At 36.3% G+C, this 18,419-nt stretch overlaps 4 protein-coding genes across 4 annotated transcripts; 2 read left to right on the top strand and 2 right to left on the bottom strand.

Annotated features, from left to right (window-relative positions):
- LOC110684088 (ubiquitin-conjugating enzyme E2 7) lies at positions 1-3,124 on the top strand. Its single transcript, XM_021860487.1, has 6 exons — positions 1-247; positions 394-496; positions 1,011-1,108; positions 1,209-1,309; positions 1,988-2,065; positions 2,638-3,124. Exons 1-6 carry the CDS (start codon positions 199-201, stop codon positions 2,713-2,715), a joined length of 507 nt encoding a protein of 168 aa, XP_021716179.1. The 5' UTR covers positions 1-198; the 3' UTR covers positions 2,716-3,124.
- A 1,221-nt stretch (positions 3,125-4,345) lies between these two features.
- Positions 4,346-6,877, top strand: LOC110684089 (ubiquitin-conjugating enzyme E2 7-like). The gene is made up of 6 exons (XM_021860488.1): positions 4,346-4,525; positions 4,633-4,735; positions 5,210-5,307; positions 5,517-5,617; positions 6,204-6,281; positions 6,565-6,877. Exons 1-6 carry the CDS (start codon positions 4,477-4,479, stop codon positions 6,640-6,642), a joined length of 507 nt encoding a protein of 168 aa, XP_021716180.1. The 5' UTR covers positions 4,346-4,476; the 3' UTR covers positions 6,643-6,877.
- A 352-nt stretch (positions 6,878-7,229) lies between these two features.
- Positions 7,230-8,487, bottom strand: LOC110683950 (jasmonate-induced protein homolog). Its single transcript, XM_021860346.1, has 3 exons — positions 8,330-8,487; positions 7,799-8,190; positions 7,230-7,552 (listed from the first exon to the last, which is right to left on the bottom strand). The coding sequence occupies exons 2-3, from the start codon at positions 8,177-8,179 to the stop codon at positions 7,367-7,369; spliced, it is 567 nt and encodes a 188-aa protein (XP_021716038.1). The 5' UTR covers positions 8,180-8,190; positions 8,330-8,487; the 3' UTR covers positions 7,230-7,366.
- Positions 8,488-9,142: 655 nt separating this feature from the next.
- LOC110683951 (4-hydroxyphenylpyruvate dioxygenase-like) lies at positions 9,143-16,539 on the bottom strand. Its single transcript, XM_021860347.1, has 3 exons — positions 16,181-16,539; positions 9,817-9,979; positions 9,143-9,670 (listed from the first exon to the last, which is right to left on the bottom strand). Exons 1-3 carry the CDS (start codon positions 16,303-16,305, stop codon positions 9,536-9,538), a joined length of 423 nt encoding a protein of 140 aa, XP_021716039.1. The 5' UTR covers positions 16,306-16,539; the 3' UTR covers positions 9,143-9,535.
- Positions 16,540-18,419: the final 1,880 nt, after the last annotated feature.

Genomic DNA, 18,419 nt, shown 5'->3' on the forward strand with positions numbered 1-18,419 from the left:
ATTTAAAGCTAATATTTGCAGAGGCAGAAAAAAAATTAGTGGGAGAGAGAGAAGAGAAGGAGAGAGAAAGAAAGAGCAAAGTTGCGGATTCTCAAGCAACTCTCTCTTCTGGAATCTTCTATTTGAGCAAATCCCTTCTTCTTCTTCTTATCGTCAAATCTTACTCGGCTTTTCTTCTTTCTCTCTCCTCCTCCTTCCATGTCGTCACCATCTCAAGCTTCGCTTCTGCTCCAAAAGCAGCTTAAAGGTTTTTATCCCAATTCAATTTTCAATTGATCTCTCTGATATTTTTAGATTTGATTGCTGTTTGATTGAATTGTTTATTTTTTTTTTTGAATTTTGGAATTTCAAATTATTTGTGGAATTATTGATTGATTTTCTGTTTTTTTGCAGATCTTTGCAAAAACCCTGTTGATGGGTTTTCAGCTGGATTGGTTGATGAAAATAATCTTTTTGAATGGAGTGTTACGGTGATTGGGCCTCCTGATACCCTTTAGTATGTTTCTTTATTCTGTAATTTCGCTGTTTTTATTTTTTATTTTTTTGGGGTTTAATTGGTATACTAGGATTCTAGGGTTTTAAGTTTATGTGAATTTAGCGATGAATTTGATGAATTTTAAGGATGATCTTTGGTTTATAACGTTTGGTTCATCTCAATTTTTAATTGGTATTTGCAATTTGATTTGTTGTCTTGTTTTGCTGTTGAATTTTGTGCTGACGATCCGTTTTTGATCTTTGCTGAGAAGATGTTTGATTCTTGTCGATGATCCAATGTGTTTTTGCCTGTTTGTTTGAAGTGGGGATTAGATTGTTAATTTTGATTTGATGGTTCAATTGGTGGTTCTTGATGATTCATCTGTCAGATTTTTGTATCTTGGATATGAAATTGGATAATAAATCTTGGGTGCTATTGGAATCAGTAATTCTTTGGAACAAGTAACCTTCTTGATGCATTAGTTATCGTTCGTAGTTGTTTTATACTTACAAGTTTCAAACCTACTGCTTTGCAGCGAAGGGGGATTTTTCAATGCCATTATGTCATTTCCGCCGAATTATCCAAATAGCCCCCCTCAAGTGAGGTTTACATCGGATATATGGCATCCAAACGGTTGGTTGATTCTTGACTGTCGTTGGCTTGATTATTGATATTTCTATATCACTGTAATATCGTGTGTTTCTCAAAGATGTTCATTGGTGAATTTTCACAGTTTATACTGATGGCCGGGTTTGCATATCAATTCTTCATCCACCTGGCGATGACCCAAATGGCTATGAACTTGCAAGTGAGCGATGGAGTCCAGTTCATACAGTGAGTGTTCATTACTCTGAGAACTAGTCAGATTTTGTTTGATGACTTTGAAATGTGAAGTTTTTGTTAATCTTGTGACGTTTGACTGTTTCTGTTAAAAAAATGTATCTGCAAACGTATATGCGGCAGTATTATGGAGTATCTAATACAGTAATAACCTATGCAGCTATTTCTCCAAAAAAAAATCTGGATTAGAAGGAAAAATGTACTTGTTGCCATCGACAATTTATACCTATATTATCTTGTCAATGTGATATAATCAATTCATGAATATAGCCAATTGGTAGTAGTTGTGGTTGTATATTACTTTATTATACTTAAGAGATTGATTTCCCTAGTCATATAGATTTGGTTGGTGTAATTTCAAGTTTTTTTTTTTCCTCCTCCTGGACATTCAATGGATCTTGTGAGTTTGTAGTGTTGCTAGACTTAGCTGAACTGAGGGCATAATGCATGGTTAGTTGTGGCATTTATGATTGAATGGCAATTTTGAAGTTCTGTACCTAAAGTTTAAGTTTGCCTAAGGATTATTTGTAAATGATGAATTAGATTGTTTGGCTGGTTACTATAAGATTGCCTCTCTTGTTTCTGTTGCCTATCTCAATATTAACTATTTATTTATTTTTATTTTATTGCTAAGACTGCTCATATGCTTACACTTGTTTATGTTTCTGTCAGGTTGAAAGCATAGTTCTTAGTATCATATCAATGCTTTCCAGTCCTAATGACGAATCTCCAGCAAATGTTGAAGCTGCGGTACGTTGCATGTATTTTTGCTGTTTTGGAAATTCTTACTCGTATTTGTAAAAGATTTAATATGCTTTGTCCGCTGGATTCGTAATTTGTTCATACTATGTTAGCTTTTTAAGGTCCGGTTGTTATCAAGAATTCTATCTCTAGTAGCTAAGCCCTTTCGTCACAAACTCTCTCACTACAGCTAGAGATATTCATGTATATACCCATAATCACTTTGTGGAATTTAAATCTTTCACCTTAAAACTATGGACCTACTGGCTACTATTGTCAAGTGCTTTTGGGGTTTTCAGGGTGGAATTATGGTCTCATAGATTCACTTCTGGTTGAGGGTTCTCTGTACAGTTATTTATTTAGAATGTTGAGTGATAGGTTAAATAATAGGACGTCTGTGTGCACATGCACCCTCTTTTGCTACTTGCATGATAATTTTGATTTTTTTTTTCTTCTACGTTTGCGTTCTCAATCATCTGACATAATTAAAAACAATCCAAAATGCTGTATTTGTTTTTGTAATCTGAAATCTAGATGTTGTTTCTGTCAGAGGATTGAACTATATTTTTAAAATTTTGCAGAAGGAATGGAGGGAAGATAGAGATGGATTCAGGAAAAAGGTCAGCCGGTGTGTAAGAAAATCGCAAGAGATGCTATGATTCACCTACATGGCTACATATCTCTCAAGTGTTCTCACCTGCTTTGGCCTTCATTAGATGTTGCCATTGTGCTCCCATGCGATAGGAAATTTGAAAAACAATCTAATGGGAGAACTGTTTTTATAGAATTATTTTGGGGAATTAGGTGGGATCAGATTAGTTATTGCAGGAGTTTTGACTGGGATTGAATAAGATTTCTGTCAAAATTCCCTCATGCCCGTTAGATTATTAACTTTTGATTGTGCTTGCTGCGTTATTTTGAGTCGAAATGACAGTATGTGTTTCAATATGTGGAATTTCTGCGTTTATAGCTGGGCAAAAAATTGCTGGATGCGCAATCAGCTGTTAAAGAGTTCATGCTTCTTTTTTAGCCAAATTGGCGAATGCAATTGATTTATCGTTTGTTATATGTGACAAATCTTGCAGATAAGCTCTCCTAAGTTCTATTTACATGGGTATGGTTTACTCTTGTTAGTTGACCTAATACGTCACATTAATGTTGCATGCCTGTCTCTGGTTTGGACTCTCAATTTCTTAATTAAGGTTGATATAGTATTGGATTCCATTTACGTACATATTCTATTTCTATTGCACATTAAATTAAAATAATACTAGTGTACTGTGATTCTGATGTGTAGTAGTTCAGTATGTAATATTAATTGTTCTACACAATGGCAATAGCTATTTGGAAACTGAACTCTTAGTGAGCATCAATGCATCATTACATTCAAACCTATCTGTAATATGTCATATCTCCCATGGTCATCTGGTTGATGATTCCGGTTATCCCTTGAACTCCATTGATGTATGGCTATAAGGAGATGGAGTTTAATGTGCGAATTAAGAACAAATTAGCCTTTTTTTTTTTTGGAGGAGCAATTCTCACAATTTCTCGAATTTTATCTCTGAAAAAAATTACCATGTTTTCAACTAAAAATTCTTAGATCTAAAGAAAGACCACTACTCTTAACACTTAAACATCCTGTGTTTTTAACTTCCTTGTAAAAGTGAGAATACTTTAGAATTCAACGTGAAAAAAATACTTATAATAATCTAAAACTTAAACGTAGTAGATTATTAATTGTACAACCTTTTTTTTGTTACTTGTTGCACTTGATATTTTTAGTCATGAACCAAGCGACCAACCGACTATTCATCGAATTGAGCTTTTCTTCAAAAAAGGCAATGAAAGTTACTAATTGATATCACCAACTTGGCCCCACACGTGCCGACACTTGGGCAATTGGACCCTATTTTTTTGAAGGATGCCATCTAATTAAGTTAATTGGCTAGTTGCCTTTTAGTCTTTCCTTTTTTTGGATGTAAGTTGAATAGATTTTAGGGTAACCTACTAATTATTCCTAAGTTACCAAATTAAGTCCGACTACGTACATCTAATGGAAAGATTACATATTTAGCGAGTAGAGATTTACGAGTAAATTGTAATTCCATTTATCAATTGAATAATCCAACTTGAGTCGCATTAGATAATCCAACTTGAGTCGCACTTGTATTAATACATATCTCTAACGAGTAATCTACTATACGGAGGGGAAAGTATTCGGTAATTTCCTTAAATCACTTCATTATTTTATAGGAAAGTATTCCGTATATATATTTAATAATTTTAGACAAGAAGAATCATAATCTTACAAAAGTATAAATATAAGCAGCTAAGAACCCAAACTCATAATTCTGTACTATCGCCGTCATCACTATTGAAAAAAAAAGTCCAAATTCGAAAAACTTTCTCTCTCCTTCATGGGTTCTCCTTCTCAAGCTTCTCTCCTCCTCCAAAAGCAGCTTAAAGGTATCAATTGATTCGACAAAATAAAAGCTAATTTCTTCAATTATTCTGTTGAATTTGTATTTTTCTGATTTTTTATGCGATTTTGTTTTTGTTTGGTGAATTTTCAGATCTTTGCAAACATCCAGTTGATGGGTTTTCAGCAGGTTTATCAGAGGAGAACAATTTGTTTGAATGGAGTGTAACTATTATCGGTCCTCCTGATACTATGTAGTAAGATTTTTACTCTTATTAATTTTAATTTATTTTCTGAATTAATTTTGTTGAATTTCAATTTCTGATTTCATGTTTTTTTTTTTTTTTTTTGATTACGAGTATTGGGGATTTTTAAACGATTACCTTTTCCCACCTTAAAAAAAAAATTAAAATAGAATTGTGTGAGAATATAATTTTGGCTTTAATTTCACGCAATGTTGAATTGTGAGATTTATGATTGTTAATAATAGGTATACCAAATTGGCTGCTAGTACTGTTCATATGTAAAATTAAAATGGACTGATATTGTGATTTTAGGTTTTTTTTTTTTTTTTTTTAACCTGATTTTAGGTTTTCTCTTGATTGAGTTCCTTTTTTTTCCTGTGTAAATATCTGGTATTATATGCAGTAAATTATCAAATACTTTGTATTAACATGTTCATGCTGAGAAATAACAGTTAATAACATTTTCAAAACTTGTATTGTATACAGTGAAGGAGGATTTTTCAATGCCATAATGAAATTTCCGAAGAATTATCCCAACAGCCCGCCATCCGTAACGTTTACATCCGAAATGTGGCATCCCAATGGTAAAATACTTAAATTTAATTATAAACTACTGTATATGATCTTAAGGAAGATGATAACTTTAATCGGATGTCTTGAACTCTACTTGAATCATAGCTTTAGAAAAGCTTGTTGCTAATGGTATAATCCAATTATAAACTCTTTGATTTTAAGAAACATGACAAATTAATTAGATGTTTATGGTATTTTTTTTTTTTCTTGAATGTAACAGTTTATAGTGATGGAAAAGTTTGCATATCGATACTTCATCCTCCTGGTGATGATCCAAATGGATATGAGCTTTCAAGTGAACGATGGACTCCTGTCCATACGGTATTATCCTTACTTTCTACAATTTCTGTTGCATAGTTTTGGGCAAGTTATTTAGAGAATCTAAATCTCATGTAGAAGGATTCAACTTTATAATGTTTCAATCTGCAAGTAATTCTTTTTTTTATAAGTGTCCCGAATTAAGTTTTTTTTTTTTTTGAAAAGCTCCTGAATTAAGTTATTTGGATTCAACTTTATAATTTATATCTGCAAGTAATTCTTATTCTTATAAGTTGTGTATGTGGTTTGTCCTGTGTCAAGTTACAAGGATTTAACTTATTTGCAAATTTGTTCATTAATGGTGAAAGTAATTTGTAAGCAAATTTAGCATCACCGAGTTGGTAACAAATCCAATCTTGTAAATGTACGCATATGCATCTGTACATTAATTATACAAGATTTGCCCCCTTCATTTTTTCGTGTACTATGCATTTCATGCAATAGAATTTCAAGGATGAGTAAATATGGCTTTGTGTGAGGAAGTCTGCCTATGTTTTTCACTTTCTGACAACAAAAGAAAAAGAAATTCTTTGATATCATACTTTTTTTGGATTATGTATTGCTTATACTTCATATGCTTTCTTAATAGGTTGAAAGTATACTTCTAAGTATCATATCGATGCTTGCTAGTCCTAACGACGAATCTCCAGCCAATGTTGAAGCTGCGGTAAACCCTACTGCCTTTTCTGTTAGTTATAGTAGTATGGCTTGTTTAAATGAAATTTCCTTACTGCAAGGCTTTGCTGATTGAGTTTCACCTGTATTGTAATCTATGATGACCATTTCTCTGGACCAATTATCAAGCTCTTAATTTAACTTAATAATGATATTCCTTTGATTTATTTGAGTTTTGCAAATTTAAGCTGCATTACATTTTTGATATTGATGAGAAGATTGAGAACATAGCTCAAACAATAAGCTAAACGTAATCTTGTTATATATACTTGCAGAAGCAATGGAGGGACGATAGAAATGGTTTCAGGAAAAGGGTCAGCCGATGCATCAGGCTGTCTCAAGAGATGTTATGATCTTCCAATCCTCCAAAGATCAACTGGAAAATCACATTTATTTTCTGTCCTGTTTTTGTTGTGTCTTTAATATCTATTCTTTGTCCTGAAGCTTTAGGAGTTTGCTTTCCCAGTACAAACAAGGGATGATTCTTTCTCATTATAGTTTATTTGTAGCCCTTTTACTTGTATTTATGAATACATTGCATATCAAATTAATGATATCAGGTTCTCATTCTAATTGTTAGTTTCATAATTGCTGCTTTTAATTTTCACTCAAACAAGATCTTCTTTCCAATTCTTATATTTCTTGGCGTTTCTGCGTGATGAGCTAACCATTAAGGTAGGGATGTGTTCAGATCTTCAAACAAACAGAGCCTTCCGTCGTGGTTCTGCATGTGGTTGATACATTATTGTGAAGTTCTCTCTTGGATATCTCTGAGCAAAACCAAAACTAATGAATTACTCTACCCATTAGCAATAGCCTGTATAAAAACTCAATGAGTTTGGGTTGTATGTGGTCGGATTCTTCTTTGATGTGTACACTGCATGTTAAGAAAGGCCATCATAAGAAGTTACCGATCTTCATAGTAAATAGGCGATGAAGTAACGTGGTTCATAATACTTTGCATTAACATCAAGATTATCTTCGTTATTACTTATTTGTTGATATCAACTACATACGAAGTCTATATAAACAGAGCCTTTAAAATTTAGCATCAACAAGATTTAAAATTCTAGCCAGTCATCCATTGAGGAACATAGCACCAAGTTTAACCTTTTTGCCATCACCATTAAGCTCTGCAATGGACTTGCATCTTGTGGACGCGTCTTCATAAACACTCGTGTTGCCCGATGCTTCCAGTTTTCTTTCTATTTCATACCAATCTATGACGTTATAGTTTTCTTTTGGTCCATCTTCAACGAATATCTACAAACAATCCATAGAAAATCGCGTTAAAGCATCAAATTCAGCTCAATCATACGTATTGCCTCAACTGGCTTTAAAAATATGAATTGCAATCTCATCGTATATGACTATATGTGATATACTAACCTTTGTGACTTTACTAATCTTGACATAACCTTTACACATCTTTAGGGACTCCTCTCTATGACAATTAGCCTATATTAGTACGTTTTAGCTTAATCTATAGCATGGAAGTTAAAAACATACCTTGTTAGGCTCATCGCCGAAGGGTACATACCAAGCCAAGAGCCATGCACAATCGACACTAGCATACACCACGGCAGCCTTGGAGCCTTTTGAAGGAGCTCCATAGTGTACAAACTTCGCCGTCCCTCCTATTGGTATTTCTGCTGGAAACTCAGCTCGAAAGCTTACTTGACCACTCCAATCATGTTTACTATGAATATGTAATCGGCTTCCCTTGGTTATGTTTAATATGCAACCAGCAATTTGAAGTTGCATTTTCTCAACGTTAGGATTGTCTGAGAGTAGGATTTTCTCTGCCTCTTTCATCATCTGCTCCACAACTGCTCTGTCCTCATTTTGCAGTATTGATGTTGAAGCTGGTAGCTGTTGAGAGGAAGCCATAATACCCTACTCTGTATGATCAATCAAATAATTAATCATCACGAAAAATGAAAATTAGTACCCTTTGAAATTACATGCATTAAAACGAAGTTTATATTGAAATCTACATGTTTTATAACATTATCGAGAGAAATTGAAGAGGAAAAATACTTGAGTACGTTTAGATGCTGTAATTGACTGCTATAGACCTCCCTAGCAATTACGTATTTTTCTTATTTTTTTCGAGATTTTAGATAAAATTGGAACGATACAGGAAAACAGTGCGTATTGTAAACACAATATACAAGAAATTAATGTGACACAAGAATATTGCAATCGAATCCGAAAGTTTTAGGTTCTTGTCATAGCATAAGAATGTTTTCATAGATAAAAGTGACACTACCTAACAAGTGCAATAAAGAGAAGGTACCAAGAAATTGGGCATAAAGTGGTGAAATGCATTCCTGTGATTCTGTTTCAAAGATACATCAGTGAACTACTATTCTTGGCTGTTATTGAGTAACTAGTTATACACTTGTACTGATTCTCCTATCAATTTGTAGGTCCGATTTATATGATCGACATAGGGAATAATATACCACGGAGTACTATCTATAGTTTCCTTTTTCTTCTTTTGATAAATAGAATCTGCAATTTTCATACTTATATGTACACAAGCCAAAGATGTATAATTTGTTAGTTTTCTTATTAGTTTTAGATTTACCAACAAACCGAAATCAAAACAAAAACCAAGAAACCAAAATTCCCTAGAGCGCCTCCAAAAAATACAATAATAGTCATGCATAATTGCATACTAATTTATAACGTTTATATATATATTTTTTTTTTCTTCCAAAAATGTCCCCATTTTCATATGAAGTGATGGTAATTTAAAGGTATAATATAGTGACTTCAAATGAATCTAAGTTAAAACTTTTCATGGTAAAAAAGATTAACTATCAACCCTTCAAAATGGAAGAGCATCAACCATCTAAGTGAAAGGAATATATACATCTACGACTCTCTTATAAAATCCATAAGAGGCCGGATATTAACCATATTAGTCCGTTAATTACCAATACATACAAAAGGAGTACATAAAAATACATTTATTTTCTAGTCAATTTTTAGCTATTACATAACCAAACAAAGGATGGCAATATGAGTATATGACATACATCGATACATGTACATTTAAATTTTTGCCCATACCGCTACATAAACCAACACAATATATGTAATCTATCTAATGTCGTTTAGGAGGAGTGACATTGATACATGTACATTTATTTATTATCAAGGTAGTAAATTCTTGTGGTTCCTACCATTGCATAACTAAACTAATACTTCGTACTTCGTACTAAACAGGCCATCTATCTAATGTTTTGGGGGAGTGACATTGCTGCCAAGCCTAACAACCATGCCATCGATATCACGAACGTATCCAACCTTCTGGTTCCATTCCTTTTGTTCAGGTGGACTCACTGCTTCTGCGCCATTCTCCAAAGCCCTCTGTTCAAAAACATAGCATGTGTTGAAGAAATTAAAATTCTACTTCCGTTTCTAAGAGACATAAAATATTTTAGAGGGAAATAAAAACAAAGGCAACATTCAATCGTGATGCATCATCAATTAGGAGGATATATTGTGATACATACCTTGTAAGCAGCATCCACATCGGCGTAATCGAAGCACACCTCGATTGGTCCTCGTTCGCGTTTGGATTGAAATGTATGGACCTCACCTGTTACCTCATCGGTCTCGTGTTGATGGATTGGGGTGAATGCTATTGTGGTCTGTCCACTCTCCAACTCTCCCCATCTACACATCATACCACAATCAATCAAATTACAATTTAATTAAAAAATGACAATCTATTAAAAACACACGGAAAGTAATTAGAGTAATGTGGTTGGAGTATTCATCAATTTTAAATTCTATTGTAGATGTCGTATGATCTTTGTTGATAAGTATATTAGGTGACTCGTACTTCGTAGCTTTGTCCGCCCGATCGGGCGGACATTGCCCGGTCTGACCGGGCGGAAGAAGAAGAGGTGCCTGGCAAATTCGTTGAAGAAGCTGCTCTCGCGCCCGACCGGGCGAGCCTTCGCCCGACCGGGCGAGCCTTCGCCCGATCGGGCAGACCTTGCCCGGTCTGACCGGGCGGTGGGGGTTGGATACGTTGAAGCATTCGTATGGAGTTTTCTTCTCGCGCCCGATCGGGCAGACCTTGCCCGGTCTGACCGGGCGGAGAAGGAAAAATGCGGAGACGCGGATTTTACGATTTAAAGTTATCTTTTATGTTATCTTTTTGCCCAAGTATCTTTTATTTTAGGGATTAATATAAAACCTCCCTAATATTAGTATAAGGGTTAAGAGAGAGAGAGTGAGAGCCGTTCTTGAGAAATACAAGAATCATCTTTGTAATCTTTGCAGTTTATAGTGAAATCATTCGATCTCGGTGCCCGTGGACGTAGCTATCACATCGATAGTGAACCACGTAAATTCTTGGTGTTGTTCTTATTGTTTGCATTGAATTTCTTTATTGTTTTCTTGTTTGTTTACGACCTTTGCTTCCGCTGTCGCACAACAATTGGTATCAGAGCTCAGGTTCAATCCTTGGAGAGTTTCTTGAAGATAACAATGGCAGGAGATTCAACAATAAGAATTGAGAAGTTTACCGGGAAAAATAGTTTCGGGCTATGGCAAATTAAGATGAAGGCTCTGTTAAAACAACAGCAGATATGGCGTCCGTTGGCTCCAAAGAGTACTACTTCGGAGTCAGGAGACGGACCGACTGACTCGCAGTTAGAAGTTATGGAAGAGAAGGCACACTCTACCATATTACTTAGTCTTGATGATCAAATCATCACGGAGGTTGCTGATCAGGAAACGGCGGCTGGATTGTGGCTGAAGCTGGAGTCATTGTATATGACTAAGTCGTTGACCAACAAATTATTACTGAAACAGCGGTTGTTTAGCCTCCGGATGCAGTCAGGTACTTCCTTACGGGAACATCTAGAAAAACTTAACTCTATTTTGCTTGATTTACGTAATTTAGATGTTAAAATTGATGATGAGGATGCTGCGTTGATTTTACTTGTATCTCTACCGTCTAGCTTTGAGAATTTTGTAGAGTCTTTTGTTGTTGGTAAGGATTCTATAACCTTAGAAGAAGTGAAGGCAGCACTTCATACTAGGGAACTCAGAATGAAAGCTACGAGTGATAATGGGGATAATGGTAGTGGGTTATTTGTTAAGTCCGGAAAGTCTAAAAAGAATAAGGGGTTTAACAAGGGGAACAATGCTGGGTCGGGTGCTGGAAACGGCAAGGATGGATCTAGTAAAACTACTACTAAAACATGTTATTACTGTAAAGAACCGGGTCACTTTAGGAATAATTGTCCGGTGAGGAAAAACAAGTCCCAGGCTGCTGTAGTTGAAGAGAAACCGAATGAGAGCTATAATTCAGAGGAAGATTTAGCATTAGTCAGTTCTGCTAGGTCTGATGATTTATCTGATAACTGGGTTCTAGATTCGGGGTGTTCGTTCCATATGTGTCCACGTCGAGATTGGTTTGATACATATGAACCTCGCAATGGGGGTATGGTTATAGTCGGTAACAATGCTCCATGTAAGGTCACAGGTATTGGTTCCATGAGGTTGAGGACTGTTGATGGGCGGAGGTTAACTTTGACTAATGTACGGCATGTTCCTGCTTTAGGAAAGAATCTGATTTCATTGGGTACCCTGGATGAATTGGGGTACAATGGTGTGTTTTCAGATGGGGAGTTGTGTATTTTCAGAGGTTCTGAGTTGGTACTTAAGGGTATCAAAAGGAACACCCTCTATGTTTTTGAGGGTGTTACACTGCCTAGTTCTGCGGTTTGCGCATCTGTATCTCACCAGGAGATGACTAAGATTTGGCACATGAGGCTTGGTCATATGGGGGAGAAGGGGATGCAGCTATTGTCCAAGAGGGGTCTTCTATCCGGGGTCAAGGTTGCCAACCTTGAATTTTGTGAGCATTGTGTGTTTGGTAAGAAACACAGGTCAAAGTTCAGCAAGGGTGCTCACATTACTGATGCAGTGCTCGATTACATCCATTCAGATTGCTGGGGTCCATCTAGAGTTGAAGGTATGGGAGGTTACCACTATTTTGTGTCATTTGTTGATGACAAGTCCCGATACACATGGCTTAGGTTGCTTAAGTCAAAGGATGAGGCCTTCAAAGTTTTCAAGCAATGGAAAGCTTTGGTGGAAAATCGACAAGGAAGGAAGATCAAGAAGCTACGAACGGACAATGGGCTAGAGTTTTGCAAAGACGAGTTTAATCAGTTCTGTGCAGATGAGGGTATAGGTCGGCATCATACTGTCAGGAAGACACCACAGCAGAACGGTGTAGCAGAACGGGTTAATCAGACACTGCTAGAGAGAGTCCGATGCATGCTCTCTAATGCAGGGCTTGGGAGGAGGTACTGGAGTGAAGCTGTGTTAACAGCTTGTTATGTCATTAATAGGGGTCCTCATTCTGGAATTGATTCCAAGATTCCGTTTGAGATCTGGAGTGGTAAGTTGCCTAATTTTTCGAATTTGAAGATTTTTGGTTGTGTTGCTTATTATCATGTTATTGAGGGTAAGCTGGATCCACGAGCCAAGAAGGGGTGTTTTGTTGGGTACGGGGATGGTGTGAAGGGGTTTAGAATTTTTTCACCTTCGGAGGGTCGGGTCATTCTTAGTAGGGATGTTACTTTCGATGAAAACACCATGTATTCAATTAAAAATGCAGAGATTTCAGATTTGAGAAGGGAAGGAGACAATTTATTACAGACAGATGGGGTACTTGAGGTACATCAGTCTACCATTGCTGATTTACCTCGGGTACAATATATTGATGATGATGCTGATGTTCCAGTGCCGGGTACTCCTGAACCTGAGATTACTCCTACTCATTCTAACTCTGGGGATGAGGTGGAGCAATCTAATCAGGGGTCATCTAGTCAACCTGACACCATTCTTGAGATGCCTAAACGAGTTATCAAGAAGCCTGTTAGATTGATTGAAGGGATGGAGGGAAGAAATTGCTGTGTTGATGCGATGACAGGTTATGCATTGAGTGTAGCTGATGATGTAGAGTCATTTGAACCTGCCACATATAAACAAGCAATTAGTTGTAGTGAGTCTGCGCAATGGCTTGCCGCAATGGGTGAAGAGATGCAGTCTCTTTACAAGAACAGAGTGTGGGAACTGGTAAAGGTACCGGAAGGGAGGAAGCTTGTGGGTTGTAAATGGATTTACAAGAAGAAAGAAGGGTTGTCGGAAACTGAGCAAATACGTTTTAAGGCTAGGCTAGTTGCTAAGGGGTTCAGTCAGGTAGAAGGGGTTGATTTTGTTGAGATATTCTCACCTGTGGTTCGACATACTTCTATCCGTGTGTTATTGTCAATTGTAGCACATTTTGATCTTGAGCTGGAGCAGTTGGATGTTAAAACGGCTTTCCTTCATGGCGATTTGGAGGAGGAGATTCTGATGAAGCAGCCCGAAGGATTCGAAGTTCCTGGAAAGGAACACTATGCCTGCAGATTGCTAAAGTCATTGTATGGACTTAAGCAATCCCCCCGACAGTGGTACAAAAGGTTTGATTCTTTTATGGTTTCACAAGGTTTTGACAGGAATTCATATGATTGCTGTGTGTATCATAGTAAGCTGGATAATGGTTCCATGATTTATCTTTTGTTATATGTTGATGACATGTTGGTTGCCACAAAGAATAAATCTGATATTGCTAGATTAAAGGAGATGCTTAACTCGGAGTTTGACATGAAAGACTTGGGTGCAGCTAGGAAGATTTTGGGTATGGAGATCTACAGGGATCGGGCTAGAGGTAAGCTTTTCTTGACTCAGAAAAGCTACATTGAAAAGATTTTGTCTCGTTTTGGGATGGAAAAATCGAAGCCTATAAGTACGCCAACTACTGTTAGTTGTAAGTTGTCTTTGTCTATGTCACCTCAATCAGAGGAGGAGTTGTCTTATATGTCTAGAGTTCCATATGCAAATGCGGTTGGTTGTTTGATGTATGCTATGGTCTGTACTAGGCCGGATATTGCGCATGCTGTTAGTGTTGTAAGCAGGTTTATGGCTCGACCTGGGAGGGAACACTGGCAAGGGGTGAAAAGGATTTTTCGCTACCTGAGAGGGACAACTGATATTGGTCTTGTGTACGGGAATGGTAGGGAATGCTTGGTCACTGGGTACAGTGATTCTGATTATGCAGCTGATGTGGATACCAGGAGGTCTGTGACTGGTTATGTGTTCACTTTGGGTGGTTCTGTGGTTAGTTGGAAGTCTACATTGCAGTCATCAGTTACGTTGTCAACTACTGAAGCTGAGTATATGGCTCTAACTTCTGCAGCTAAGGAGTCTATTTGGCTCAAAGGCCTAGTAGGTGAACTGGGTATTGCACAGGATTTTGCTACAGTGTATTGTGATAGTCTAAGTGCGATTTGCTTAGCTAAAGATCAAGTACACCATGATCGGACGAAGCACATTGATGTCAGGTATCATTTCTTACGTACTGACAAGAGGATTAAGGTGAAGAAGATTGGGACTGCTGACAACCCGGCTGATTTCTTCACTAAGCCTGTTCCGTTTAGCAAGTTTAAACATTGCTTAGACTTGTTAAATATTGATTACTACGTGATGTAGTAGGCCCTGAGGGGCGAAGTTGGGGAGCTCCTGGTGTAGGTGTGTTGGCCTTAAGGTGGAGCTTGCCCGGGGCTTGTGATGCAGGTGGAGCATTATGAGTTGTTATACTTGGAGACGAGTATGTGATGGGTCTTGGTTGAAGACTTATCGGGATGTATGGCTTATGCATGAGTCTTGCATCGGGTTTGGCTTGAGATGTTTTTCACTATGTCTTGATGGGGTCGTTTGCTGACTACGAGTTCTCGTCAAGGTGGAGATTGTTGATAAGTATATTAGGTGACTCGTACTTCGTAGCTTTGTCCGCCCGATCGGGCGGACATTGCCCGGTCTGACCGGGCGGAAGAAGAAGAGGTGCCTGGCAAATTCGTTGAAGAAGCTGCTCTCGCGCCCGACCGGGCGAGCCTTCGCCCGACCGGGCGAGCCTTCGCCCGATCGGGCAGACCTTGCCCGGTCTGACCGGGCGGTGGGGGTTGGATACGTTGAAGCATTCGTATGGAGTTTTCTTCTCGCGCCCGATCGGGCAGACCTTGCCCGGTCTGACCGGGCGGAGAAGGAAAAATGCGGAGACGCGGATTTTACGATTTAAAGTTATCTTTTATGTTATCTTTTTGCCCAAGTATCTTTTATTTTAGGGATTAATATAAAACCTCCCTAATATTAGTATAAGGGTTAAGAGAGAGAGAGAGTGAGAGCCGTTCTTGAGAAATACAAGAATCATCTTTGTAATCTTTGCAGTTTATAGTGAAATCATTCGATCTCGGTGCCCGTGGACGTAGCTATCACATCGATAGTGAACCACGTAAATTCTTGGTGTTGTTCTTATTGTTTGCATTGAATTTCTTTATTGTTTTCTTGTTTGTTTACGACCTTTGCTTCCGCTGTCGCACAACAATCTTCCATACCATTGATGAATTTATATTACTTAAATTTCCTACTACGACAATTTAATAATAATAGTTCTTGTATATACCATGTACAACATGATACTCCATATTTGTGGTAGAATATAATCGTGAACATATTGCTCCTCAATATAGAGTCATGTAGAGTCTATCTAGTACATCTGGGATTAATTTTTTTTTTTGAGGAAACATGTGGGATTATTTGCTCATTAATAAATGAGCAATTTTTTTTTTTTAATATTAAGACGTAAATGATGACATGATACTTAACAGTCGTCTCAGTCGATATATATTATATCGAACTCTTTTTTTTTTTTTTTTTTTTTTTTTGAAGACCACCGTGGGAAATTAGTTTATCAAATCAAGCTGCGCCAAAGTTTATAGACACAAAAGCTTATTTTCTTGATTATTTTACCTGCGAGAATTGTCTAAACGGCGAATGTTGATACCAAAAGCTTTGGAATAAAATGCAACGGCTTTTTCAACGTCTTTCACATACAAAACTGTATAAGCATACGCTGGGTTCAACTTTGAAGCCATTTTTTCCCCAAATTCAAGTTGATTTGATTGAGTTTATGAAATATTATGAAAGATCCAACTTTTTTTTATATATTTCTGAATTCTGATTGTAATTTTCATCGGTTTATAACTTTGATTTTGTCATGCAATTTTTTGCATCTATCCTCAATTGCAACACGTGTTGGGTGCATGAGCAAGGTGTGAGAGTTATGGAGATGCCACCCGTTTGCATGCACGATTATGTCCTTTTTTTTTTTTTTTAGGAATAAAATTGTTGATTTCAGACACTATATTAAAACAATAAAACATCGATTTATTTATTACCTAACAAATGTTTGGCTCGGAAGGATATAAATTAATCATTCTATATATGGTTGAATTAATATAACACCTTCTCGCTACATGAATTTGTAAGGTTCTAGTTGATAAAATTTTAATGGTTTATGTCTTAGCTCTAAAAATATCCAAAATTTTCGTATTTCATATTTTCATATATGAATTCGTATTCTACATATCATTATCATTTGTGATACTTTTTACACTTAAAATAACATTATAAATATCAACTTTCCTACTTTATCGATAATATTTTTCACAAATATAGAAATACTTATGCTTCGTAGTAATCACTAGTTCACTACTTCCCCAGTGATTGATCTGAGTAATTTGGTTATTAATTAATAAGGCAAAAAGGGGTCACGAATTACTCCTGAAAATGAAATACATTACGCATAGGACAGCTAGATTGTTGTTACACCTAATTTCTCGGCTAATTATGATGCACTCCATTATAAATTAAAAAAAAAAATTAAAAAAAAAAAACCAAAAACTATTATGTACAAAATTTGCATACGAACCTTTTAGGTAAATAAAGTATAATAGGAGTAAACCTTCGGCCGCCCCTTTTTCTCTCTCCTCTCTCTTCTAGGGTTTTAATTTTCTTGGTCGTTTCAGAAATTAGACTATTTCCGACCCTTTTTCTTTAATTCAATTTAGTTTTTTTGTTTTTTCTTACGTTTTGGTTTATTTGTTTTGTTTTGTTCTCTCCATTTGTGAGAGTCTGTCCCAATTTTCTGGGATTTTGATTCTCATCTATGGATGAGAATTTTATTTTTAGGGTTCTTATAATAATTGGGAAAGTGATTTGGATTCCTATGGGTCTGGGATTTGTCATCAACCGGTCGATCAAAACATCAGCGCAGATTGCGGAGTCTCAACTTGGAAAGATGCAAAGACATCGAAAATCATTGCTCGCGTCAAGCTTGAAGTGGTGGAGTATGAGATATGCCAAATATGCAAATTAGTTATGATTTTGATTGTAAAAGTTATGATATTTTCTCTAAATCTGTGATTTACAGATCCTTATTATTGTAGATGCCATATGGCTTTTTATTTAATGATATTATTCTTCCCGTTCAAAAAAAAAAATTGCATACGAGAAAAAGGAATCTATGCAATCTACTCTAACTTTTTACTCCAATAAAATGTTTGTTTAAATTTGGAGTACAAGCTCAATAAGTCTCTTAAAAAGAAATATATTTTCAATCACTATAAATTTAAACCTATGATTTACCAAACACGATATGCAAAGACTTCAGTCTTAACCATTAGATCAAGAATTTAATGGTATCTTAATGAAAATCTTCAAAGTATATGTAGAGTAAATTTTAAATTTCATGAGATTTATAATAACCCATTTATAACTTTTTTTTTTTATTACGATAACCCATTTATAACTTATTGTTACATATACTCCCTAAATATAAATACTCATTATGTTTCAAAGATTGTCTCGTATCTTATTTGATTAAAAAAAAAAACCTTTAGGTCCATGCACATCACCTTAATTTTGCTGAATGAAATTATTTTTAATCTTTTAAAAAAAAGGGGGAATAATTAACTAACTGATGGGCTCGGGTCATCCACTTGACGGGTCGCACGCACACCCCACTCCACATTAGTATGATATTGTCCGTTTGGGCCTAGCCCACACAGCTTTGTTCAAACGACCTTATACTATTGGAGTGTCACCACAATCGCAATATCACACATTTGAGGGAGCGTCCCACAAACATAACGCCCGGGTTGCACGCACACTGCACTCCACATTAATATGATATTGTCTGCTTTGAATC

The sequence above is a fragment of the Chenopodium quinoa genome, unplaced genomic scaffold (assembly GCF_001683475.1).
Source record: "Chenopodium quinoa cultivar QQ74 unplaced genomic scaffold, ASM168347v1, whole genome shotgun sequence".
Lineage (NCBI taxonomy): Eukaryota > Viridiplantae > Streptophyta > Magnoliopsida > Caryophyllales > Amaranthaceae > Chenopodium > Chenopodium quinoa.

Coding starts and splice junctions, on each gene's coding strand:
- LOC110683950 (XM_021860346.1), bottom strand. CDS start 8,179: ATGGCTTCCTCTCAACAGCTACCAGCTTCAACATCAATACTGCAAAAT. Junction 7,553..7,798: donor TCGGCGATGAGCCTAACAAG/GTATGTTTTTAA, acceptor GATTGTTTGTAG/ATATTCGTTGAAGATGGACC.
- LOC110684088 (XM_021860487.1), top strand. CDS start 199: ATGTCGTCACCATCTCAAGCTTCGCTTCTGCTCCAAAAGCAGCTTAAA. Junction 1,310..1,987: donor GATGGAGTCCAGTTCATACA/GTGAGTGTTCAT, acceptor TGTTTCTGTCAG/GTTGAAAGCATAGTTCTTAG. Junction 2,066..2,637: donor CAGCAAATGTTGAAGCTGCG/GTACGTTGCATG, acceptor AAAATTTTGCAG/AAGGAATGGAGGGAAGATAG.
- LOC110684089 (XM_021860488.1), top strand. CDS start 4,477: ATGGGTTCTCCTTCTCAAGCTTCTCTCCTCCTCCAAAAGCAGCTTAAA. Junction 5,618..6,203: donor GATGGACTCCTGTCCATACG/GTATTATCCTTA, acceptor CTTTCTTAATAG/GTTGAAAGTATACTTCTAAG. Junction 6,282..6,564: donor CAGCCAATGTTGAAGCTGCG/GTAAACCCTACT, acceptor ATATACTTGCAG/AAGCAATGGAGGGACGATAG.
- LOC110683951 (XM_021860347.1), bottom strand. CDS start 16,305: ATGGCTTCAAAGTTGAACCCAGCGTATGCTTATACAGTTTTGTATGTG. Junction 9,980..16,180: donor CGTTTAGACAATTCTCGCAG/GTAAAATAATCA, acceptor TATGATGTGTAG/ATGGGGAGAGTTGGAGAGTG. Junction 9,671..9,816: donor ATGTGGATGCTGCTTACAAG/GTATGTATCACA, acceptor GTTTTTGAACAG/AGGGCTTTGGAGAATGGCGC.